The 25,687-nt window shown below is 47.6% G+C and overlaps 1 protein-coding gene across 7 annotated transcripts in view; it reads left to right on the forward strand.

Annotated features, from left to right (window-relative positions):
* Positions 1 to 25,687, forward strand: part of Smad1 (SMAD family member 1) — a 60,533-nt gene that overhangs the window by 18,436 nt on the left and 16,410 nt on the right. For 5 of the 7 annotated variants that reach the window (XM_006255394.3, XM_006255397.3, NM_013130.3 and 2 more), the window contains exons 2-3: positions 7,953 to 8,529; positions 22,986 to 23,243. In XM_006255394.3, coding sequence (XP_006255456.1) covers positions 8,130 to 8,529; positions 22,986 to 23,243 — 658 coding nt within the window. In that variant the 5' untranslated portion in view covers positions 7,953 to 8,129. Of the gene's footprint in view, positions 1 to 4,467; positions 7,856 to 7,952; positions 8,530 to 22,985; positions 23,244 to 25,687 lie in introns of those variants that run through there. The other 2 variants (XM_006255395.5, XM_063277824.1) reach the window with 2 other exon arrangements.

The raw sequence follows: 25,687 nt of genomic DNA on the forward strand, positions 1-25,687 counted from the left end.
GAAAGGATTTGTGTATGCAGAGGGTAGACTTTTCTAATATACAAAAGCTACGTTGAGAACATACCTGGTCATCTAAATATATAGACTACAGCTATATCCTGGGAAGCCCTGTTGTGCTGACATCCATAAATTCTTTGATTCATCAAGGGGACACTCCTTGTGAAGTCCGTGTCCCAAGGTTTGTAAGTGGTAATCTGGGACTCACACTCTTTCTCTGCTGATTTCTAAGTCTTGCACTTAATCAACACCCGAGACGAGAGATGTATGGCAGCCCCTGACACCCTGTTGCACTGGAAGGTTAGCTGTTAATGCTTGTACCTTAAAGGCACCTGTACCAGCTGAGCTCTCTCTACCTCCTGGGCTCTCTTCGCTCATTACCTACTACCCCTCCCCTACTGGGGAAAAAAATCCAACCCTGGAAAGGAATTTTCTTTTAAATGAAAACAAGGTAAACTACATACTATGTCATCAGTCCCGAGACTGAACAGATTCCTGTGGTCTCTGAGCGTCCTCATGTTGTTTCTTATATAGGAATTTTGTAAAAATATTTTTCCCCCTGGGACTTGACCAAGAGCTCATTTTAGCCAAATTATCTGGCAGTGAAATAAAGTCTTTAAAACATGCTTCAGGGGCCAGAGAGAGGGCTCGGTAGGTAAAGGTGCTTGCTGCCAAACCCGACAGCCAGAGTTCCAACCCACATGGTGGAAGGTCGTCGCCTCAAAGTTGTCCTCTGACCTCTGCATAAGCAAGGAGGGACGTGTGCACACACTTGCATGCGCGGGCACACACTGAATACATAAATATAATTGGAAAAATCAAGTTAGGTGCCACAGGGGAATATTGAGGGATTGTTTAACCTTCAGCTTCCTTCTGTTCTAGGGTTTTCTTTCTGGCTTTGGTTAGCAGTAAGCCTGGCTGTCTGTTTGACCCCAGTTCTGATAGGGTGTCTTGAGAGTTGAGCGCTGTTTTGAGTGGGAGCAAGGAAGGGGCAGGCAGTTCACATGGCTTTGCCCGCAGAGGAAACCCTGTGTGACCAGACCATAGCATTTCTACGAGAAGGTATTCTCTGGGACTGACATAGGAAGGCCCACCTCCATTTCTCTGCTTGGGTAATGACATTGAGTTGTACAGCAGCTTTAACTTATCTTTTCTCCTGACTGCCTCACCTCTTGCCACCTGACAGCTTCCTTCTGCTTGTTGGTGAAGGGGAGTACATTTGCCAGACCGTTACACACTCCACCTCCTTTCTGAGATAATACACAGTCTTAGTTCAAACTCAGTGTGTACACTAGGCTGGCTTCAAAGCAGAGATTCACGTATTTCTGCCTACCCAGGTTCTCAGATGAAAGGGGTTCATGATTCTCCCTCACTATTCTTCTCAAGCCCTTAGTCCACAGGGGGGCTATCGGAGGGGCTCCCCGCATCAGGGAGGGCTTCTACCACCCTTAGGGAATCTTCTGGAAGACTCCCTGACAGACAGACCCAGAGCTGTGGGTAACTAATTTAGTTAGGTACTTCTTAGCCCAGTCCAGTTGACAATGGAGGTAAACTTACAAAAGCTGTTGTCTCTGTTGGGGTTGGGGGTGGGGAAGGGGTGTGGTGGGGGTGCGAGTGGCTTAGGACTTTGTCCTCTGGCTTTTCAAGTAAGGAATGCTCAACTCTGAGCTCTTTGCTCTCCTGAAGTTCTACTTAACCCAGTGGCCTACTTTCACGCAGTCCTAATGATGATGACGGTGGTTTTCCTGCTTGCTTTTTGACTTCCCCATCTTATTCTTACCAACAAGACTCGTTGTGTTTCTTCACTGAATTACAGGCCTTGGGTACTTTTTAAAAATGTTTTATAAAATATTCCTGGCAGTGAGCCTGTGAAAAGGAAAATTTCTTTACAAACTGTGTCTCTTGACTCTGCGGCATCTAGTTCTCTGTTAGTATATGGTTTCTGTGAGGGTGAGGAATTAAATTTTTTTAAAAATCCATTTCAGAATAATGAAAGTTAAACGTAGGCCCTGGTGTACTCCTCTTTGCCTCTTTTCGATGTTCCAGTTTAAATATTTCAGAGGAAGCAAGAATTCCTCTGCCTGAAAGTAGACAAGGGACAGGTTACTGTACCTTTCTCTGATGCTGATTCAGACCCCCACTGCTGAGGGACCCAGCAGTTCTCAGCCTGAGAGTCAGGACCCCCTGGGGGGCCCTTACACGGGTTACCTAATACTATAGGAAAACAGATTATGTTATGTTACGGTTCCTAACAGTAGCAAAATTACAATGATGAAGTAGCAACAAAGTAATTTTACGGTTGGAGCTCGCCACAACACGGGGAAGTGTATTAAAGGGTCAGGGCATTAGGAAGGCTGAGAACCACTGTTCTGTACAGTGGGTCTCTCAGGTGCACACACCGCTGTGATGGCCAAGGTCTGTGGCAAGATGATTTTCCTGTGTCACAATAACAACACATAACTGCCGAGCTTGTTTACTCCCTAGGTCCACAGGGTCAGTCCATCTCTAAAATGGTGGCCATGGCATAGTCAGGAAACAAGACCTGAACTGGTGTGAGTTACTAGAAAATATCTTTCTTTAAAAAAAAAACAAACAAACAAAAATAGCAAAACCTTTATAAAGTTTTTTTTTGAATCACTTACCTAGCTGTTAAGCGGTTTCAAAGTAGAGTTAATCAATACCCTGTGCCTTTTGTTCTGCTCGGTACACTTGATGGCCATGTCCTGATACCATACTTTTGTTAAGACAGAAAGGGCTGGACCACAGGGTAAGAACCGGGGGAGGAGGGCGGCTGCCTCCTGCACAGCTCAGCACTTAGCAGTCAGTGACTTGTAAAGGCAGGGCGAGCCATCCATCCTCTTTTTCTCAGTCATTTTCTGAGACAGCCTTCCTAGAAAATTTAATTATCCCCTCCATACCTGCATTTTGTTCGTCCGCTGTTTCCCGTGCCAGGAAAAGAATTGACAAACAGTCCCTGTGTCCGAGCTGAGACCACGAGTGGCAGTCTCTCTTTGTTTCTCCCCTTATTAAAGGTCCAGGCAGGCCTTCACGAGTATGCAGAGTCCAGGGTTCCGAGGAGCCTGCAGCCCTCTGCAAACTGCAGCTTCCTGGCCGTTCACATCAGCTCTTCACATTAAGCACCTAATTCAGTAAGGATGCTTACAAAGAGGTCTGCTCTGTTGCTCAAGGAGAGTGTCAGTGTTACATTTTAAAAGTGAATGTGTGTGCCTATGTGCATGCTATGTGCATGGTGTGGACGCACAGGCCATGGTGTGTGTGTGTGTGTGTGTGTGTGTGTGTGTGTGTGTGTAGTTGGTTTTCTCCTTCCACTTCTACATGGGTCCGGGGGGCAGACTCAGTAGTGCATTTTTACCCACAGAGCTGATGATCAGTTTTACCACAACTGATGATCGATTTTCTTAAAATATCAACTGTTGGTTGAATCCACAGAACTCATAGATACGGAGAGTCAACTGTGTCTCAGATACAAGCTAGGATTATTATTCACAGTTCCTGAAGGAATTCAAGGCATCGAGGCAGAGACTGCGATTTGCCGGTATTTACACAATTAGGTAATTGCATGTTTCGTTACCAGACGAGGCACAGATAAGGAAACTGTCCATTGTGCAATTGGCCGATTTAGTTTCCTCCGACACAAAGCAAATTACACAGCAATTAAAAGTATTTAAATCTTGCTCCTTTTAACATAAGGAATACCACGTAAGTTTCAAAGTTAGCCATTTAAAAGTGAATATTCTAATATCGGTGTCAGCCTCCAGTGGTACTAATTGAAATCCTTGTGGCTGAGACTTTATAAGGGAAGTTCTGAATTAAGAACGGTTTTTAAAATTATCTTTTTTATTGTTTCTGGAGTTGGATCACACTGTGATTCCAATTATTGGGGGGGGGGGGGATGGTATATATGTGAGTACAGGTACCCACAGAGGGTTGAGGCTGGGATTTCCCTGGGGCTGCTGTTGTCAATTGTGAGCCACTGGATGTCTGGAACTCTGGGTTCTACAAGAAAAGCACCAACTTGGAACTGCTGAACTGTCATTCCTGCCTCCTCTTACCCATCTGACTTCTGAGTGCACAATAGAGACACCTTCAGCTCCTGTGTGTGTGTGTGTGTGTGAGAGAGACAGAGACAGAGACAGAGACAGACAGAGACACAGAGAGAGAGAGAGATCTGTTATACCCATGTGTGTTGTTTGATTAGCAAATATTCGCATAATGAAGTTTCAAAACCTCTTTTGTAAAGACCGATTGGAGCGTTTCGGGAAGTTGAAGATGTTCTGTAAACCCTGGGTGCTGTTCACTGTTGGCAGATGCCCATCCTCTCCTCCTGTAGCCCATTTTCTCTGAGTAGTATTCTCTGCCTCCAAGCATGGTTTCTGAGCAGAGCTTCAGGGCTAATAACCGTCTACACTGTGGATGCGCGCATTGCTGTTTTCCAGCGATGAGTAATTCTATGATGAAAATCTTGCTGTGAAAAAATTTTTTCCCTTTTCAGTTTAGAATGTTCTTTCTCTACAAGTAAATTTAAGCTCGTGATGAGGCGACTGGGCTGGCTGCAGTGTTCCTCATTGGACTTTTTTTTTTGGTCAGTGTGAAATGTTTGTATTTGCACAGGAGGGAAGGAAATCTCTGTGTGCTGACTCATGTTTTTATGTTGCGTTTTAAACTGATAAGGCCAGTTAGCTTCTGACATAAACTAAGGCAGGAAGTACAAAAAGGGACAGAGGGGAAAATCTGGTTGTCTTGCCAAGTGTCTAGAACTCATTTTGGAGTTCTTCACGGGAGGTTGGTTACCTGTTTGACTTGCTCTTGGAAATCTTCTCAGTCCGTAATATTTATGGTCTCCATGTTCATTCCCCAAGGCTTGTGATCTTTTTGGTTTAATTATTGTGAGCTCCGCTCAGATCTTGACTGCCCAGGTGAACACTGTGTTGTTCTAGTGTGGTGTCTGCAGAGACCCTGCTTTCTTGAAGGCACTGCCTTCCCTGTGTCCCTGAGTCACCGCCAGGCTTCCCCACTCCCAACCCGCCCCCACCCCCACCCACCCCAAGGGCTCATCAAGATGCTGTACCTACGGCCCTCTCTTCGAAGTCTTACCCCTCCTGCTTTGACTACATGGGTTGACCCTGGGGATTCCTGTCCCATGTCTGAGCTCAGGCAGGCTGCGACTTTTAACAATCTACACAGGAGACTTGGGCAAAAGGGGTTTAGACCTTGGCTCTGCCTTTCACAGATGGAGAGGTCGTTGGTCTGGTGCTAGGAAGCGCTCAGGATGTCTGTTGTCTCCACAGAACTCTACAATCCTTCACCGGCTGTCTGAAGCTTCCTCTTTGGAAAAAACTTCCTGAAACCCCTGGAGTTAGTTCTTTGCTCCTTTTTGTCTTTTCTGTTCTGAATTGACGCTTGACTTCATCTGTTCTAGCTGAAGCTTGAATAGCCATGATGCCCCAAGACCAAGACTGATAGTTGGGACGCTTCCAGCTAGCTGGGCAGCATCTTCCTGCTACGCCCCAGGAAGGGAGAGCACTGTGGAGAGTTTAGTGGGGGCTTTATTCACACGACCTGACCCCCCTCCCAGAGGCCCCACCTCCTAATACTGTACAATACAGTTTAAGACTAGGACACACACACACAAGCATCAGCCTATACTCTTGCTTCTGCCTGTTTGACAACAGTTACCACTTCCTGTTACCCTTGGTACTTTGTCAGCATTCCTTCTGGCAGAGGCTGGGGAGAGCTGAAGAGGGCCCAGTGCAGTCCTGTGAGGCTGGCATGGGATTAGCCAGTGCTCCATGGGAGTCACTTGGATGTTTTTACCTTGTTCTTCCTGGGAGCTCTCTCAGGGTGTTGATCACTGCCCCCGCTCCCCCAGTTGTTTGGAAAAGAATAAAGATCCAAAGTGGTGTTCTTAGGTACCCCTTGCACCCCAATACACTCATTTCACTTGGTAAACTCTCACCGGAAAATAGCCCTCGGGCGACTTTGAGGTAAATGATCCTTCATATTTGAAGCTATTTATTAAAATATTAAACAGCTATTGGGTCAGGAGAGGGGAGGGGGCTAGAAGAAATTCAAGGCCTCTCTAGTTTGCTGGGGGAGGCCTGGAAAGATGCAGTCTTCCCAGTTCTGAAACAAAACAAAAGAACAAAACGAGAAAGAGCACCCTCCCCCAGCTTTCGGAACGGTGAATTAACATATCAGTAGGGAGGTGCCCCTAACCAGGCTGACTTCTGAGCTGCGCAAAACTGTGTTTCTCCCTGTTTCCCTGCTAAATAAAACCTTAGCAACAACGACTAAGTGTGGTGAGCTCCCTCCTGCAAGCAGCTTTCTCTTGACTAAAGGTGAGCTGTTGCTCCTTGAGGAACTCGAGGGAACATGGAATCTTCTCATCTTAGTAAACTTCTTCCTGGAGCCAAGTCAGTCATCAAACATTTACTGAGACGCTATCCTGTGCCAGGTACCAGCTCCAAGGCCAGACCATTTGCTCCAGAACTGGATGGAGACCCAGACTCCGAAGATTCTCTCCCCTCCCCCCATACCTGTTATTTTTCTGTTTTATTGGAATTTGTCAGTCTTGCTAAGAGATTATACCATTTTGATTTTACAGTTTTCTCTATTCTACTTTAAGAAATAATTGCTCAATTTCTTGTATTTTTTTTTAGTTTAAATCACTGTCCACCTCCCCATGTTGGGTATGTAAAACATAGTTTTCAGATTTTTTCCTCTTCCAGTAAATGTAGCTGATGTCATAAATTTATAATCATTCAGTTAAAATATTTCATCTCTATTGTAGTTTCCTCTTTGACTCGTGGTTAAAATTATGGTTGTTTTCGGGCTGGGGATTTAGCTCAGTGGTAGAGCGCTTGCCTAGGAAGCGCAAGGCCCTGGGTTCGGTCCCCAGTTCCGAAAAAAAGAACTAAAAAAAAAAAAAAAAAAATTATGGTTGTTTTCAACCACCATATTATTGTTGATGTCTTAGTTATACTAAGGCCGAGGGGTCTTGGTTATTACCATTTATTATACGTTTACACACAGCTACGTGCACAGACGTCGAGTTGTCTGCCCTGGTTGTTTGTTCATTATGGAGACAGGGTCTCTGGCTGACCTGAGCTTGCTAATGAACTGGTCCAGCCAGCAAGTTCAGAGATCCGCCTGTGCCTTCTCAGAGTGGGCAGACAAGCACGGTCCGCTCAGTGTGGGCTCTGAGAACGGGACGAGTGCCCTCAGCCTTCTGAGGCACTGAGCGGGCTCCTCCACCCACAGGAGCTTATCTTATCCTTCAAATGATTTTCCTCTGTCACCAAAACCTCTGGCTTTGCCGATGAATTTGGTCGCATTTTTACGCTGTAGTCTTCTGTACCTGTCGGCTCCTGTGTATCAGTCCATCTCCCTCCAGGAGTGTCGGTTGCTGGAGTGGTTTAGCTTCTTTGCAGTTTTGTGCTTGGTATCTGTTGGGGCTTGTCACTTTCGTTTACATATGAGGTGGTAATATGCAAATCAGCCAAGTGGATTTCTGTGCCCGAAACACTCGCATGACCTTTGTCCAGGGCTTGGGTGCTGTTGGGAGCAATCTATTCCCTTCCTCTTGTAAAGCTGCCAATCCTGTTGCCTCAAGCCCCACCCACCCTTATAATCTAACTTAACCCTAGTGAGTTACTTAGAGGCTCCAAGCCCAAATACCAGTCGGTCGCAGTGGGTGCTCTGCCTTTAACTGGTGAACTTTAGGAGAACGTAGCTCAGTTCCTGGTGTCACAGGACACAAATGTTCATGAACTCAGCATGGGGTTGCTCTCTAATGAAGTCACCGAATTGGTCTAAGCCAAGCGTGGACCTCTACAGGGTCAGACTTAAGTAGTTAGTACCTGGCACGCACTAATTAGCTAATTGTGACGCAGTTAGAGTAATTTTAAATCAGCTTCTTGTCTTTTCTTTCGCAGGTGCTAACTGGGTCTTCCCTGAAGCAGAAGGAACAGTATTTCCTACCTTTCCGAACCGAAGACCAAGAAGCTAGAGAATCTATGTAAATAAACTGAAATCTCTGTTGGCTTTGCACCCCCAGCCCGGAGCCGTCACTTTTCCTGGTCTGAGGAGCGTGTAGACCTCGGCCAGCCGCTATGAATGTGACCAGCTTGTTTTCATTCACAAGCCCAGCTGTGAAGAGACTCCTTGGGTGGAAACAGGGCGACGAAGAAGAGAAATGGGCGGAGAAGGCTGTGGACGCTTTGGTGAAGAAACTGAAGAAGAAGAAAGGGGCCATGGAAGAGCTGGAGAAGGCCCTGAGCTGCCCCGGGCAGCCGAGTAACTGTGTCACCATTCCTCGCTCCCTGGATGGCAGGTTGCAGGTGTCCCACCGGAAGGGACTGCCTCATGTCATTTATTGCCGCGTGTGGCGCTGGCCCGACCTCCAGAGCCATCATGAACTAAAGCCTCTGGAATGCTGCGAGTTCCCATTTGGTTCCAAGCAGAAGGAAGTCTGCATCAATCCCTACCACTATAAGCGAGTGGAGAGCCCCGGTGAGTGACGCTGCACCCCGTGTGCCCCGTGAGTCCCCAAAGATGGAAAGAAAAGCACCTTTCCGCCTCGGGTCGTAATTCTAAACTGTTTGGGAGAAATTCTGTCTGTATTTGTACATGCGTGTGCAAGAGAGAGCTAGCACAGGAATGCGCGTGCGTCAGTCGGCCTTCCCTCACTGTAACAAGCACCTGCAGCGATCACTTAGAGGGGAGAGGGTCACTTTGGTTATGAGTTTGAAAGTATCAGTCCTTGGGCCTGTCAGCCCTGTACTCTCTGACCCTCAGCCCAGCACATCCTAGGGTGAAGGGGTCAGCAGAGCTTATGTCTCAAGAGGAAGGAGCTTGAGCCCCACTGTCCCCTTCAGTGACTGGGCTATTACCCAGGAGGCTTTGGGAACAAGCCTTCAGCACTTGAACATTTTGGGAGTTGCTTTCCAGGTATAAGTTTAGCAGCCCCTGAGTATTTCATTCATGTTGTCAGCCTCCTCCTCTCTAAGTGACTTTCTTTCTTAGGAACAGGTTCTGAACATTGGGTTTTGCGTGTGAATTTGCTTTGAATGATGCATATTGGTTCTGCGTGTCTCTCTAGCAAGTTTAACTGTGCATCAGAAGACAACAGAAACGCAGGCTTTTGGCCTGTGCCCTAAGAGAAGGGCAGAGCAGGGCAGCTGTGACTAGAACCAGGTTGTTTCCAGGCAGCACCTTTTGTCATCCATGCGGAAGTGTGCTGCAGTGTGTTCCCTGCACACTGTTCTGCTAGGATTTGCTGCTGGGTGCCTTATAGGAATCTCTGTCTTTATGCCTTGGCACTGGGTATGGTAACAGTTGTGCAGTCTGGATTCCGAGTCCATATACAGAGTCCACTGCCGCTAAACACGTTTAGCGAAGGAATGCTGTGTGTATCGAGCAGGCTGACCCTTCCTGGTACTTTCTCTTTCAGTTTCAGTGGCTGGAAAAGTCCATGAACCCCATTGCTTCCGGGGCCCAGGGCTCAGGAGTTCTTCCTCTCCACCACAGGCTTCTCAGGAGGGGGGACGGCCACCATGTACAGATCAGGGCTGTACTTGTGTCTGCTGCTCATGTAGGCTGGCGTGCACTGGCGAGCCTAGCTTTGTGGCCACACAGCTTTGCCTCAGCAATGGGCTTGGTTCTCACAGTCCTGGGAGTAAATCAGCCCATTGTACTGGAAGGAGTTTAGAGTCTTCCGATGGTGGACTGAGTGCTGTGCCGCTGTACATTTCTCTTGATCAGGAACCATTGCAGACAGGACAGATGCCCCCCTTATTCTCTAAACAACTAAGTGACCGTCTTCATGGTGTTTATATCACGTCAGGTGTTGTAAGTGACTTGGGGATGATTTAACATGTAGGGCAAATGACACAGGTTCCACGCAGGTCCCATGCCGTATCACACAAGGGACTTGAGGGTCTGTGAGGGAGCTCTGGTGCCAGTCTCCCATGGATACAAACCTCTACATTTTTAATTTATATAGTTTTGCCCCTGAGCTGGACTCTACATCGGGACCGGTGGATCAACTGGCAAGTGGTTCTGTACTTGAGGTGCCTGAGTGTCGCTCACAGGGGGATTGTGTGGGTGGACTTGCTCTCTTAGCCGGTGGTTTAAGCATCAAAATCATGTGACCCTTCTCCCTGTCCCTGCTCCTGGGAGGGCCAGATGATCTCCTTCTCTTACAGGAACTTCAGACACCAGGGAAAGAGGAGCTGCTTCATCAAGTGCAGATCTGTAGTATGGTTGTGCAATACCTGTTTCTCTCTACTCTCTGAAGGCATTTTGTATTTTTGTGCAGTATTTGCATTCTGAAAAAGTAAAGGACCATTTGCAAACACTTGTGTCCCCACCTAGTTTAAGGAAGAGAGCATATAAACTAAAACCCAGTGTAACCGTGCATTCCCTTTAGTCACCACCATTCTGAAGTCGTCTAACTTCATGCGTGCACATTTCATACTAACACATGAAATATTCTTTAATGACATTCGATTTTCCTGGAACTGACTGTTGTGTTCAATCCACAGGATGCTGCATGGTTCTAGAATGTAGGTCATTAGGACTCCCTTGCCTTGTGCTATGAAGGGCCTCTCTGTTGGAATTTCATCAGAGGCTTGCTACCCTCAGGCCCATCACATAGTCTCATCCGTACTCTCAGTTTTTGCTGAACACTTCTCACACACCTTTTAGCTCTCTTTCCTGGTGCCTTTTTATTGGACCCTTTGAAAGTTACACTGTTACAGGTTGTTCTGGGCTGCGTTTGCCCCTTCCCCTAGCCTTGCGGGGTTCTCATTAGCTCTGGGATTCTTCACTCTTTGTCAAACCAGATGGGATGTGTGGTTTTGTTTTTGTTTATTCTTAGGAACAACTCACATACACATGGTTTTCTTTTAGCCAGAAACTGAAACGGAGATGGGAGTCTGGCGAGTAAAAAGTGTCGTGCAAATATTTCATACAAATTAGATTCTGGGTACATGTGTTTCGGCTGACGTGGTTAATGCCGCGTGAGTAATGAAGAGGAGAGTCCTCTGAGTGGGGGCTTACGTGTTAGACATCTGGAAAGCAGAGGGGTTCGCACACAGGAAGTGCTCTCACACCTAAGGTATTGTTAGGAACACTGTGGGCACGCACCCTCTCCAACCACCCCGCTCTCACTCTGCCGAGACAGCTAGCCAGCAGCCCCGTCCCACACGTAACTGCTTGCACCAGCTGTGTAGCCCGCCCCACATGCTAACGTAGCCCCTGCCCTTGTGAGCCACTGAAAAGCAGCTGTGATCGATAGGCCTTCTTTCCCTTCGCTCTTCAGTAGAGCCCTGCCCGTTCGAGTTCCTGCTTCCTTCCCCACTTCCGTTCCCATTTTCTCCCTTGCTGTGTACTTGCGTTCTATGCGGGCACTCGGTCCCTAACTCCTCCCTCCTCCCTCCTGATCCAGCTCACTTCTCTCTCAAGTCTAATCTTGCAGAGGTGTTTAGGTGGGACTCTTTTTTAATTCCTCTATTTTTCGTACCCCAGATAGATTATGCCTTTCCCATAGCAACCCGAGCTTCTTCATAATAAACTTCACAGCCAGTACTGTTCAGCTGATCTCCGTGTTGGGCGGGCACTGTATGTGCTGGTGTCTATCTCAGCAGCTACCACTGTGACACCAATCATTGTCGGTCACTGAAAACGCCGTGACTGCTGTCTGCCTTCCTAGAGATGGGTTTTCCGTTTCTCTGCAGCCTTTGAAAACCATCTTTTCCTGTAGGGTCATTTCCTTGCTGCTGTAAGATAAAAAGGGAAATGATTCCTGGCACAACTCTTGGTTACCTAGTAACTTGTTCTAACATAAAGGCTTGATGAGGAGGCGGAAGGCTGGCGGAATATGACTCTGCGTTTCACGTCCTTTCTCTACTTTAGCCAGGAGTGTTGCCAGCCACTTACCGGCACTTCTGGAAATCCACTGTGGCTAAGGCAGAGGTGTATGTGATTTAAATATACCAGGGGTTTCCTTTTATTTTTCATATTGTGCCCTCTTAGAGTGCGTGTGAGTGATCACGTGACAGCTGTGCATCGCGTGCTAAGATCACGGAACCACTGGTTAGGTGTCCAGGCAAGTCAAGTCCCACTGCCCTTTTAGGTTCTCCCATTCATAAGGTGCTGGTGAGTTGGTCTTTAAGTCATTGAGCTTGGGGGCTTGTCTTGTGCTGAGACTTGCTCTTTCTAGATTTTTCCTTCAGATAGTCAAGTTTAACAAGAGAAACAACTGATTTCATTTCAAAATCTGCGCAAGCAGATTTGTCCTTGTTCCTTTGAGTATATTCACTCTCTATTTCCTTGTCCCAAAGTAATTTCATCAACTTACAGTTTTTCCTTAACCTGGGCTGTGTATCTTGTTACACATAAGCCCAGCACTTTGAGAAACGTTGCTTCCCGAAGCCCCGGAGACCCTTCCTTCTGTGAAAGGTCATACTCTGGCCACTACTGGGCGATTCTTTCCCCCTACACACGTGTAGACACTTGCAGGAAACAGAAAGTTCTCAGAGCCCGGACACGGAAGCTGACCCAGCTGCTGACGTAGCGGCCTGTTTGCCTGGACTTTGCCTTCGGAGGGAGGCTGCTTATTAGTGGTTGGATTAAATATGGCTTCTCTTTTTCTTCTCCCAAAGTAAATGCTGACCAAGGCTGAGTAAGTCACCTAATTGTGGTATTGAGGGGCCCATTCGGCTGCTGTCCACTGCTCCTAAAGTGCCTCCATAGGGGTATCCTATCCACTGCCCCCTCTCTTTCTCTCCCCTCCCTCTTTTCTCATGCGGCACATAAAAATCATTTTTGCACTTTGAACTTCACCATGGAGGCCCTTATCAAACTCAGGTTTAAAATTCTGAGGTTTTTGTCGAGTGTGCCGGTACACACGTATGTTATACCTATGATCCCAGCACCCAAGAGGCTGAGGGGAAAGATCGTTTGGGGCCACATGGCAAGACCTTGTCTCATAAGACACCATCCCCTAAACAAATACAGTCTGAGATTTCCATTAACAATGAAAATGGAAATCTCGGCTTAATTGGCGGCCTAGTGGGTGCTGGCGACTTAAACTTGAAATAGTCTGAAACTTCCCACCTGTTGGCTGAAAATGGGCTTCAACTCAGCCACCCGTTCACCCTGGAAGAAAATGTTTTAAAAGTTACAGAACCAAAGAAAGATTCATTATTGCCCAGCAGGAACGGGGCAGGGGGAATAGATGCTGAGGAGAGAGGTAAGCCGTGTGGGTCTGAGGATGCTGGCGCTTCTCTAGATTTAACAGTGCCAGTGGCAGACTCTGGTGGTGGCATAAACCTGCATATGAATCTGTAATGATCTCCGTTGAAAAGTGTTCTGTGGAAGGGCATCAATTGGTGTCACAACTCAGTTACCCCAGTGCTCGGCCCACAGGCAGCCAGAGCCCCTGTCAGATGGGGCAGAACTGTCTTCTGCTTAGTCACAATGGAGCCCATCTTTCCTGGGCTCGAGGTGTGCACCCCCAGTGCCGGGGATGGTGGAGACAGCAGTGGGCAGCGGTCGCTGTCACACACACCAGCGATTGAACCCCGGGGTGCTGCCCAGGTGAGGCGAGCATTAAGGTTAGGCAGGTTAGGCAGGAGTCCATTTCTGACTTAGAGTACTTTGACCCCGGCTTTATTCAGATGTGACCCCATCGTTGAGACTCGCAGCACCTGGGCAGCAAATGCGCTTGCTGGGTAGGGAGCAAGGATTGACTTCATTTCAAGATTTTGAGGTTAAAAATCAGACACCAAGATATATTCATTAGAAAGATTTTGAAGATTGGAGATAAATTAACTATACTAACAATAGAAATTAAAACAAGACAGTGTGCGCTGTGTTCCAGTACATGTAAGTTTCCCTTCCTTCTTACATTTATGACAAACACAGAAGTCTACAGGAACTGTGCCCACGAGAAAACACTGGCGTGCAATTATCATGGCTGATGCTAAATTGAAGGACCCGTGTGAATGGAGGGAGAACTTAACTCACAAGCTCGGAAGAGCACTGACAAGACTTCCTCAGCTGACACCCCTGCACACTGCTCTTGCTAACACTGTCCCAGTGCAGTGCCGAGATGGCCGTGCATGGCCACTGTCTCAAGGATTTTTTTTATGTGTATGTGTGTGTTTAGAGGTCAGCCAGTTTGGGGTGTCATTCTCAGAGACACTGTTCACTTCTCTGCAACAGCGCCTCTCACTGAGCTTGATGGTCACCTGGCTTGACTCTCTTGGCCTGAGAGTTTCAGGGTTCCTTCTGTCTGCTACCCAGTTTACCCAAGGAGCCTCCTCAAGCATAAGAAGAGGATGTGGAGGTTCATTTTATTCTGTGGAGGAGTGAAGGGTTGGCACATGCTGCCGTATCCCGGCAGTGGTCAGAGGATGACGTCTCCGGAGTCGCTCTCTCCTTGCACCTTTGAGGCAGGACCTTTCTTACTGTTTCTGCAGCTGGAACTCACAGGGTGCTTTGTTTTGTTTCTTCTTTAAAGCCAGATGTAGTGGCCCACATCTGTAATCCCAGCACTAGGACAGCAAGGGGAGTCAGTTAGAACACAGCAGTAGGAAGGAGAGACTGTGCCTCAAACCTGAGGCCATTTGATGAGAAAACCCTTAAAACAAGCAGACTGTAAACTACTGGTTGTGATAGATCAAAAAAACAAAAAGACCCTGAAACCACACAAGTAGTATCAGTGAGAGAGGATTAGCCCCTAGTGGACTGGTAGAGTGGGATTCCTTAGGGATTCAGGACAGAAAAGGCCATGTGAAGAAGATACCAGTTTCCTTCAGTAATGTTGTGAGAACACGATGGGGACCATGGACTTAGACTTCCGCTCGCCTTGGGCAGTTTGGCCCTGAGCCCCTTACACTTCTTCCTTGGGATTTTCTGTTTGCTGACCTGCGGGGGAAGCTGAGGGTTGTGACGGTCCGTCTGTCCAGGTTTGCTGTGAAGATCACATTAGTCAGTGTGTGAAGAGACCTCCGTTCGCACTTGTGCATCCTTGAAAATGATGAGATCTGCAAGGCGAGGAAGGTCGCTCTTTTCCTCCATACCTCCTGTAGGATGAAGGGAGACCTGTAATGGGAGCAAGTCTCCATGAAGCAGTCAGTTCCAGAAAAGTAGTGGTAGTCATTACACTAAAATGGTGACTGAATCAGGGCAGCCAGTGTTTGTGCTGGGACTGCTTCCGATGAACCAGGAAGCAGTTGGCTTTCTCGTTAACAGAGGAGCCAGACACCCAGTGTGTAAGTATTAGAGTGTGTGTTCTAAGACACATGTGGTAGCCTGCCTGTGGGCTGGGCTGAGAGTGGAGAGTTGGGAGCACCCGAGCCCGTGCCCTGTGGGAGCATCTGCGCCCGTGCCCTGTGGGAACATCCATGCCTGTGTCTGTGTGTTTAGGAAGTTCTGTTTACATTTATTTCCCATCCATCAGTGGTATTTGCTGGGATCCACTTTGAGCTGAATACAGTTAATTGAACTCTGAGTGTTAGTTAAACAGAGCAGCTTGGAGGCCATTGTGAGCTTTTCGATGGATTGTTAGGTAGCTGAGCCGCTGCTCAGAAACTTCTTAAGATCAAGGCAGTCCAGCTTGAACCTGATTCCCAGGACATTGGCTGTCTAACCATAGGTGAGCTAGTGTCTCAGTTAAGTTATGAAATCTCCCAGTATCTTCATTTCCACCTCTATCTTAAGCTGTATTCTCACCTGTTTTAATTACCTGTACGATGTTTGTCCGAATTTGTGTACAAGGCTCTTGTGATCAGTTAATATTTGGTACAGCACTCAGCATATGTAAGTGATGTGTGTTACAGCTCTACTATTGAAAGGAAGGAAGGTTTTAAAAATCGCTCCTGTTACTTGTCTAATGAGGAGTTAAGCAAAACCCTAAATTTGGAAAGCTAAAGCTAAAACAGTATTGTTCTCTCTCATGCATCGCCTACATTGGTTTTGTTTTTAACTCCTGGTGTGATAATTGTAGTTTATATTCAAGTTTTTCTCTACCTTAGAAGACTTCTGTACTGTCTTATAACCTCACACCTTACCTCTGTGGAAGTGAAGCAAACAAATGTTTAGCAAAGGAAAGGGAACTCAGCGAAGAGAAGAGGCTGAGGGGGAGCTGGCGGTGGGAGGCTGCTGTGACCATCTTGGGGACACCTGCATGGAAATCTCAGCACGAGCTTGTGCTCTCTAAGTTCATGCGGTGGGGACCCCAGGCCTTCTTGAGTGAGAGCCAGTGTTTTTTCCATAACGCCATGCAGCTTGGCCAAAGAAACTAAGCAGGTTTTGTTTGGGTTTTGGGTTTTTTTTTTTTTTTGTTTTTGTTTTTGTTTTTGTTTTACATCTGTTTGTGTAGAGGTCTGAGAGCAACCTGCGGGAGTTAGTTCTTTTCCTTCTACCTTGGATTCCAGGAACCAAACAGACCCTCAGGCCTAGCAAGAAGCAACTTTACTTGTGAAGCTGTCGCTCTGACCCCTGGATACTGTTTGTTGTGAGCAGTGTGAGGCCAAGCCGGCCATGCCCGTAGCATACTGGTGTATTCTACCTAAGGCTCAGAGCTACCACTGTATCGAGTCTTAGAAATGCAAGGAGTCATTGCTAGGTATTTGACACAAGTGAGAAATTTGAGGTTTGGTTTCCACAGCTGGAGCCATGGAACAAGAGACGGGTGTCCTGTACCCAAGGCACAGTGACTGAGGCTGAATTCACCAACCGTCCAGGTTCCGGTTTTGTTCACAGGGATGATGCTCACAATCTGCAGTTGAGTAGAATGTGAGGAGCGCATCGGGGAGAGACTGCACACACCATACCTAACAGGGCAGGGGTTACAATAAAACTGTTAAGTGAAAACACATTCAGGGCTTTTTTATATGTCAGACTCTGGGCAGTCCAAGAGAAGGAGCAACAGTTCCACCCTCAAGGGCATGGCACTCCACCAGATGAGGAAGTCAGGTAAGAAATAAAACAGGGGAGTTACCTTGGTATAGCCTGCACAGCCACCATGGGGCGGAAGTTACCTGCTGGCATGGACAGGGAGCAGGAAGGGTGTCTGAGAGACAAGGAGACAGAGAGTGCAGAAGCCGAGGGTAGCCAGGCGGGGAGGGAAAGATAGGTCAGAGCAGGAACCTCAGTCAAGGCCCCCAGTCATGGCCAGCATGTGCGGCACAGTCCCACAGAGACACGTCTGGCAGGAATCATTTGTGGTGGACTAGAGATCACTGACTCCCATTTCCTGGGAAGCCGAGTTACATTTAGGCTATTTTAAAAGTAAACTGAATGTTGGGTAAAAGAAAGAAAAGGTTGATACTGGTTGAATGCAATTCATTTCTCTACCCGCGTTCAAATTACATTTGCGTCGTTGCCGTCTGTGATACACTATGTACTTCAGACACTTGCTGCATTCCTACAGTGCCCTCCACAGATAAAAGTCTGTTGAAAATATGATTCTCTAACTCAACCCAAGCACGGGTATGGGGACACAGCTTAGTCAAGTGTTTGCCGTGCAGAGATGACGGACAGCCTGAGTTTGGTCCTCAGCACACACAGAAAATGGTTGTAATCCCAGTACTGAGGGAAAAAGACAGGCAGTCATGGGGGCTGGCTGGCCCAGGCAGTCTAGTCAAAACACTAAACTCCAGGTTTTGTGAAAGATCTTGTCTCAAGAAATAAAATAGAGAAACAATTGAGGAAGAAAACCCAGTGTTTGTTTATCTCTATCTGTCCCTCTCTCTTTCTCTCTCTCTCTCTTTCTCTTTCTCTCATACACAGATGCACACACATACCACACACACACTACACATATGCATGCAAGCGTACACACACACAGAACATGCACCCCTGTGACTTTCATTCTCCTCTCAGTTTTTTAGGACTAAGTAGTAAAACCTGGTGGCTGTGAACACCCTTTCACTCAAGCCTTGGCCCCTCTTTCTTGAGGTGCTAGATCCAGAATGAGTTACCTAGCTAGGCTGAGCCTGCTTCCCTGGAGAAACAGAGATTACAGTTGTAAGAATCAGCATGGAGACACCCTGTGGTAGAGCCGTGTCCTCCGGTTGACTTTTATAACCACAGTTCAGGAGACCTTATCTAATATTTCAAACCCTGCCCACCCTCAGCTCACCATCAGTGAGCAAACAAGAAGATAAAGGGGTTTTACCTGTTGTTTACTGCTGTTAAAATTTAACCTTGGTTAAGATTCGGAGAACCATTGCTTCAGTTTCCGAGGCAGATCTCCAAGTAAGGGATTTAATTTTATAAACAAACATTCTATTAACTTGAAAGCCATCTTACCTCCTCCCCCACCTCTTTACATGAATGGTTCCTGCCCACAAGCTCACCCAGTACACTCTTATTAGGGACATCTGTCTTAAGCAGCTGCTGAGGCAACCTGCCCTTTTGGTAAGAGTCCTTACTGTAAGACTGACTGACTGTGCCACCTCTCTGCTCTTAGACAACCCCAGTGGGATGTCTCAAGTCTCACCTGGACAGCGCTGTGACGATGCAGGGCTAGAATTAGGTGCACAGAAAATCATAGCAGGAGACAGACAGAATTCAGGGCAGAGCTGCCGGAGGGAAGCCAGAGTGCGAACCCCAAGCGGTTGGGTGATTTGCCCAGAGTCACAGGGTGGTCATCTGTAGAGGTCACTTAGCCAGGTACCTCCTCCAGCACTGCAGAACTGGGCAGGAAGCATTTAGGAGTCTTGACTGCCATTCTGTCTTCGTGGACAAACCCAGGCCAAGGGGCTGGCAGCCTCCTCATCAGAGTTCTCTGTGTGTTGGAGCAGAAACCAGCTGCCTTTTGGAGAACATTTGGAGGGTCAGAGCACAGCTGAAGACTTGCCAGGGTTAGGCGAGAGCACGCTGCCACTGACCATTTGGTGTAGGATTTCAAGCCGTGCTTGAGCCTCTGGACAGAGCTCCCATCTGGGGTGTGAGTTGCTGCTGAGCTCCTGTTGTATCATTTTAGCCATTCTCGGTCTTTTCTCTCCTGTGCGCCTTGGCAACACAGAAAAGCAGAGCCCAGTAGAAGAATCACAGACATGTCCTCAGACTGCAGCGTCCTGCGGTTTTAGTCCCCCGTTGGTTGTCCTGTTAGCTGGAAAAGGGATTTTACTTTTTCATGGAAGGAGACGCAGTTGAGAAGCAGAGTTAACAGTGGTGAGGAAAGGAAGAAACCCAACTCCTCCCTTCCGAAAGGTCAGGAAAAAATGGGAAGCGAGAGCATCCTCCTTTTGAATTCTTAGAGGGCTGGAGAGATGGCTCAGTGGTTAAGAGCACAAGCTGCTCTGAGAAAGGACCCAAGTTTAATTCCCAGCATCCACACTGGGCAGCTCACAACGACCTCTAGAGGAGGTTTTAATACTCTATCTAGTTACACAGGGCACCAACACTCACATACATGTACAGATGTGCACACAGATGCGCACATATATACACAGAGTTAAAATAACGGCTAAAATAAGGAATTTTTAAAAATGCCAATGAAGATGTGGCAGAGAACGAGGTGGCTTAGTTGGTAAAGTGCTTCCGGCACGAGCCTGAGGACCTGGGTTCAGATCCCCAGCATCCAACCACAGAGTTCCCTAGGCAGCACACACGCACACACACGCATGTACATACACACTCACATAGACACATGCATGCTCACACATGCACACCCACATGCACACACAGACGTCAGGTGGTTGTCAGCTACATGAGAAAGGTTCCACTCATCTAGGCCTCTTTTTCAGGAATGGCATAGCGCAGCCAGGCCTGGGTATTAGTGACCATACAACCTGGTCATCTTAGAGACCAAGCGTTAGTAAACCTAACCATGGGGTTTCCTCTCCAAGGAGGGACCTCGGGGCCCAAGGCAAAAAGGACAGATTCCGACAACGTTTAGAAAACAGATTTGGAATCTGGCTTCTCCAGAGTGTCTTGTGGGAAACAGCTTCTCTGGAAACATAAGGAGAACAGTTCCAAACCAAGCGCACTGTCCTTAAGTATGAAGTTTGGGGTGCTCGGGAACTTGGAAGACACTGAGTGTGCCTTTACGGACCAGGCTGTGTGTGTCCCTAAATTCATGTTGAAGCCTGAACCCCGAGTACCACTGAAGGTGGGCTTTAGAGACAGGGTCTTTAAGGAAAAGATAAGATGAGGGCATTGTGGGGGGCCCTAATGTAGACTGCCTAACATCCTTGTGAGATGGGTTAAGCTGTGCAGAGATACACCAAGATAGTAGGCCATCAGGAGCTGAGAACCAAGGCCTCGGGAGAACCCTTCATCCTGGACATCAGCCTCCAGGACCACAGGAAAATGAATTCCTATTACTCTGGGCTCCACTCTTTGGTATTTCATTACAGCTGCCCTAGCTATAGTGTCCACAAATCACAGAGCCATTGTGGGCTTGAACAGACCTTCCAAGTGGTTTTGTTTTTCCAGTCCTGGGGATGAACCTGGATGTCTCGTGCATGTCGGGCAGGTTCTGTAGCACTAAGCTGTACCCATGGCTTTCTCTGCAGTTTAACTGCACACATGCATACAGGTTCCCTCGGAGTCCAGATGAATTATCCTTGTGGGTGATGAAAACTGGAAGGACAGTGCATGCTCCTCACTACTGAGCCTCTCTTTAACCTCTTTAGGTTTTATTTTCAACAGTTTTGCTAAGTTGCCCAGGCTGGCCTCGAACTCATTTTGTAGCTGAGACTAGCTTTGCACTCGGCATCCGGCTTCCATCTCCTGCCCAGCCCTTCCTTAGTGTAAGGAAGGCACCCAGCACCTAGATACTTCCCTGTATCTGTGAATGGAATGGCCTCTCAGTAAGGCATCAAGAACGATTTTGGTTTCCAAAAGGTAGACAGGGAAGTAACTGAAGCCACTTGGAAAGAAAAGCATGGGTCCTGAACACCGAGAAGGAAAACCGACAGGAGCTGGACCTGTTAGTCCTCCACACCCCTAGTGTGAAACACACTTAATTCCAGAACTCGGGAGGCAGAGACAGGCAGCCTCCACCGGACAAGTCAGAACAGCCAGGTCTACATAGAGAAACCCTGTCTAAAACACATTCTCTCTCTCTCTCTCTCTCTCTCTCTCTCTCTCTCTCTCTCTCTCTCTCTAAAATAAAATAAAAAAAAAAGTAAACAAAACCCCAAGATACAATGATGGCATGGCCCAGACAGAGCAGAGGAAGTGTCCGAGAAAGCAGCAGAACATACATAGGACATGATGAGAAAGGTCCCCCTTGGTCCCCAGGACAAAGATGGACTCCTAATGAGTGGCATTTCTGGTTAACCAGTTAGAGAAAGGTAAAATTAAATAAAACTAGTGGCTCAGAAACCGAAACAAATTGGGAAACTCCATGCCCCAGAAGGGTACAGGAATGGATTCTTCCTTTCAGCATGGATATACAAGATTCTGTGACTGCGCGCGCGCGCACACACACACACACACACACACACACACACACATACACACACACACACGAACCTGCAGCTGCCCTGGGAGGAGGTGAGAATGAGAGAAGCAGAGGAGACGGTGGGAGCCGCAGGCCTCTGGCCTTCAGGGCTGGGCGAGTGTGTTCTGGCTTTGTACAGAGCACTGGGAGGCTGCTAAGGGCTGACGATGAGTCGAGCAGTAAGCCCAACACTGGGGGGGGGGGGGAGTTGTACCCAAACGAGTTTTGGACAAAAATGGAAACGAATCCAAGTGTTTTGCATAGAAAAATAAATTTAAAAAGAAAATTCCAAATCTTGCAGTTTTAAAACATGTTGCTTTTCTCTGTTGTTTTGGGGCCACAAGAGCAGAAGGGCTTCCAAAGGTCTTTGTCACTAAGGGGAAGCTACCTCGTGACCCTGGAGGACATCTTGGGGTCTAATAACTTCTCCCAGGGCGGGGTTCTATAAGTTACCATAGGCGGCCTGCCCATCCCTGGTAGGTAACCAGTTTGGTGGTGGCTGTGCCAGGATTTGGGGAGTTAACCGTGCTGATTCTCACTGTCCTAGGTTCTTAACCTGCAGCCCTCAGGAGAGACAACTCTTTTTGCTTTTGCTTACGTACCTACCTCTTACACCTTCGTAGCTTGGAGTTTTTAGTTAGCAAAATGTGACTGTAACTTCCGGGTCCTCCTCGGCCCTGTTTTGTGGATCACAGAGAAGTGGGTTCCTTCGTCCAGATCCTCAGAGGCTACGTAACCAGCCCTCATCCTTGGCCTTTGGGTGTTTGATGCCCACTGTGTTTATTTCTTCAACCTTCATTCTGTTGCTTTTTATTTTAAAAGCAGCTAATATGTCAATTAAAATACTTATTGGTAAGTAATGTGATTCAATACATTTGTTTATCATTCAATAACTCAGATGTCAGCAGACTGTCAGGAAGAACATCAGTGGTGATATATAAATACATAAACAGGGTAGCCCAGACTGGACCCCAGACTGGCATCCTGTTGCTTTAACCTCCTTCCTGAGTACTGGGATCGTGGGTATATGCCACAGTGCTTTATGCGTGTGTGCGTGCGTATGAAAGTGGTGCTCATGCCACCGACCAACTTTGTGGAATCTATTCTGTCCTTCTCCCTTTACATGAGTTCCAGGGATCAAGCTCAGGTCACCCAGCTGTGTGACAAGCTCCTTTCCCCTGAAGCCATCTGGCTAGGGGGCAATGCACATTGTTAACTGTGCTTGAGTTTCTTGTGAGTGGGAAAATTTGAAGTGAAATGCAGCAACATGGTTTAGTCTGAAACTGTGTTTCAAGGCTTCCTCGGGTCAACAGGCCAGGAGCGCTGCTCTCTGGCTGGAGTCCTGTGATCCATCTGGGCTGTGCTTTCCCCTCTGGTCAGAGCTGTGGAGCTGACAGTTGGTGTTCTGGTCATTTGCCCTCACTTGCCGTGAGGCTGTTACCGGTTTTCACCGTTCTCATCTCTCTCTCTCTCTCTTTCTCTCTCTTCCTTTTTCCAGTTCTCCCACCGGTGCTGGTTCCGAGGCACAGCGAGTACAACCCTCAGCACAGCCTTCTGGCTCAGTTCCGAAACCTGGGACAAAATGAGCCCCACATGCCACTGAATGCCACGTTCCCCGACTCCTTCCAGCAGCCACACAGCCACCCGTTTCCCCAGTCCCCCAACAGCAGCTACCCCAACTCTCCTGGCAGCAGCAGCAGCACCTACCCTCACTCCCCGACCAGCTCAGACCCGGGCAGCCCTTTTCAGATGCCAGGTAGGAGGGGTTCACAGAGTGGGGATGGGGTGTTCGGGGAGGTGGGTGGGCGTGACCTGTAAGGAAGAGGTCTGAACCCTAGAGCAAGTCCCAGTGAACGGCGAGTCCTTCAGAACATCAGTTGTAGAGAGAGGAGTCTCACAGCCAGACAAGGGGATGGCCTGTTTGATTCCTGCTACATTTTCCCCTTGTTTTCAAAAGTTTTGAAACAGCTGCATCCTTCTGGGAGTGGCACAATTGTTCCAGCCTCGGCTCTCCATGAGAGAAAGGGGAAAACATCATGTTACAAACAGTGATGTTCCGAGAAGTAGCTCCAATGAGTGCTTCTGACATCGAAGAACCCTTGCTGTCAGTGCAGCCCTGGAAGAGCTGTTTTCTGAGGGGTCACAACCCCCATTTAATTAGATTCATTTAACCAGTGATGTGATCCCAAGAAGCATGTACTTTTAACAACAAGGAATTGTATCAGGAGTGCTGGAGACCATCTGCTTGTTTAACTTAGCAGAGACAAAGCCAGTTATTTTCCTGTTGTAGTCATAACGGATGCTGTGATAGTTCTCAAAATGGGTGATTAATTAGAACGTTCTAGTTTTCAAGTTGCAGGTTAGTAAACAAGCATCTCAAATATTAGTGCTAGAATCCTTGACGGTCAACAGCAGGAAGGCTACTATAAACAAAAGATCATCTTGAGATCTGGGTATTTCTGTGAGGGCGATAACTGGGCGGGCAGGTGTGTTTACGGAGCCACTAAAAGTGCTTTAGATTAAATTTTAATTCAATGTCCATGTTGAAAAGTGGTCCACACTTTATTGCTGTTTCTTCTTTTTTCTTTAATTATTCTTATTTTAATTCAACTTGTTTATTTTGCATTATGTCTGTCTGTTTGGGATGAAGGTGTAAGAGATTATTTTGATAACCAAAGTAATAACTCGATGGTTTCCTATCTACCCATTCCCTGGCAAGTCTGCTGGGCCTGCTGGATGGGCCGGTGGTGACGGTCCATTTCAGAGGACTTTTGACCACCCCAGGCGAGCCCCAGTAAAGAGAAGCAAAGACTGTTGCTAGGATTCACTCCTGTCCTTGGCCATCAGGGATTAAAGCAAAAGCTGGAGGAGCGAAGCTCGAGCATGTCCTGGGGGAGGTGGTAGAACACTGTTGGTGAGACCCTGCCGCCCTGAGCCCTGGTGGCGCTGCTGAGATTTTCACCGCCTGTTGGGGTACATTCATCCGGTTCTGTTGAGCAGCCTCCTGGCTTTGCTCCTGACTCCAGACAAAGCAGACTTTACCTTAGAGCTGCACCAAGAAGCTGGAGTGCAGGGAGGCCCACTGAGACGCACAGGAAAGGTCTCTGGAGCCCGGCTGGCTCTCAGCTTTTTGGCAGCTGAGTTAAGACTCTGCCAGGGTCAGGGGTGGTGGGAACTGCCAGGGAGCCCTGTTGCCCCTAAGTATTTACCCAAGCATTTATGGATCCCTAAGGTAAAATTTTGTTCTCAAGGCTCTGCCGTACATGCTGGGTGGGCTGACAGGCCAACGAGGAGCTGTATTTGGTTTTTAAGTCCTATATTTCCCAGTAAGAAAATAGCAGTCTTGCATTAATATATGTGGTTTCAGTAATCTTATTACTTGTTAGAAACTGTTCAGAAGGAGACCTATGTAAATTCTAAAACAGAAGACAGCTGAGCTAAACTGTTTTATCTCCTATTATTCTGTTACTGGGGGTTTTTAGGCTAGTCATTGCTTAAATGGTTATGGTGAAGGTAGGCCTAAGAGATTGCTTAAAGTCATGGGAAACCAAGACTCAGTGAATAGCAAATTCCTGCCCAGAGGTTTAATGTCAGAGACCTGGAAAGAAGTTTCTCCTTACCAAGTCTTGTCAGGCAGTTTGGTTACAGGAGTGAAACCAAATTTGAGGGCTCTCAAGAGTCTGCTGCACCCGTGTCCTTCTCAGTGGGTTTAAAGTGACGTGGTCCTAGAGAGGTACGGGGACTCCTGGAGCCCACTTAAGGGTCTGTTGTCACTGGAAACAAAGTTTGGGGATATGATCATTTTCTGAAACTATACCTTAAGTCCAGTGTCTTTAGGCTTACCCCTCACCCCTCTGCAAAGGCTTAGATGCTAAACTGTTGCCGAGATTAGCCTTGACTTCTCCATCATCCTGCCTTTGCTTCCCGACTGCAATCCTTGCAGTCAAACACCACCGTGGAAGGCCCTTTTGTTAAGGGACTGGTTCAGCACAGGGAGGCAGGGACAAGCAGATCCCTGGGGCTCACTGGCTGGTCAGCCAAGCCTGCTTATAGAGTCCAGGCCACTGAGAGTCCTTGCTTCCCCCACCCCCGCCCCACAGAAGGTGAGCGCTTGCCCGATGGCTCAGGGGGTATATACTTGCTGCCATTGTGAAGGCTTTCACTGAGTCCCTGAAACCTACATGTTGGACCTAGCTCCCC

The sequence above is a fragment of the Rattus norvegicus genome, chromosome 19 (assembly GCF_036323735.1).
Source record: "Rattus norvegicus strain BN/NHsdMcwi chromosome 19, GRCr8, whole genome shotgun sequence".
Classification (NCBI taxonomy): domain Eukaryota; kingdom Metazoa; phylum Chordata; class Mammalia; order Rodentia; family Muridae; genus Rattus; species Rattus norvegicus.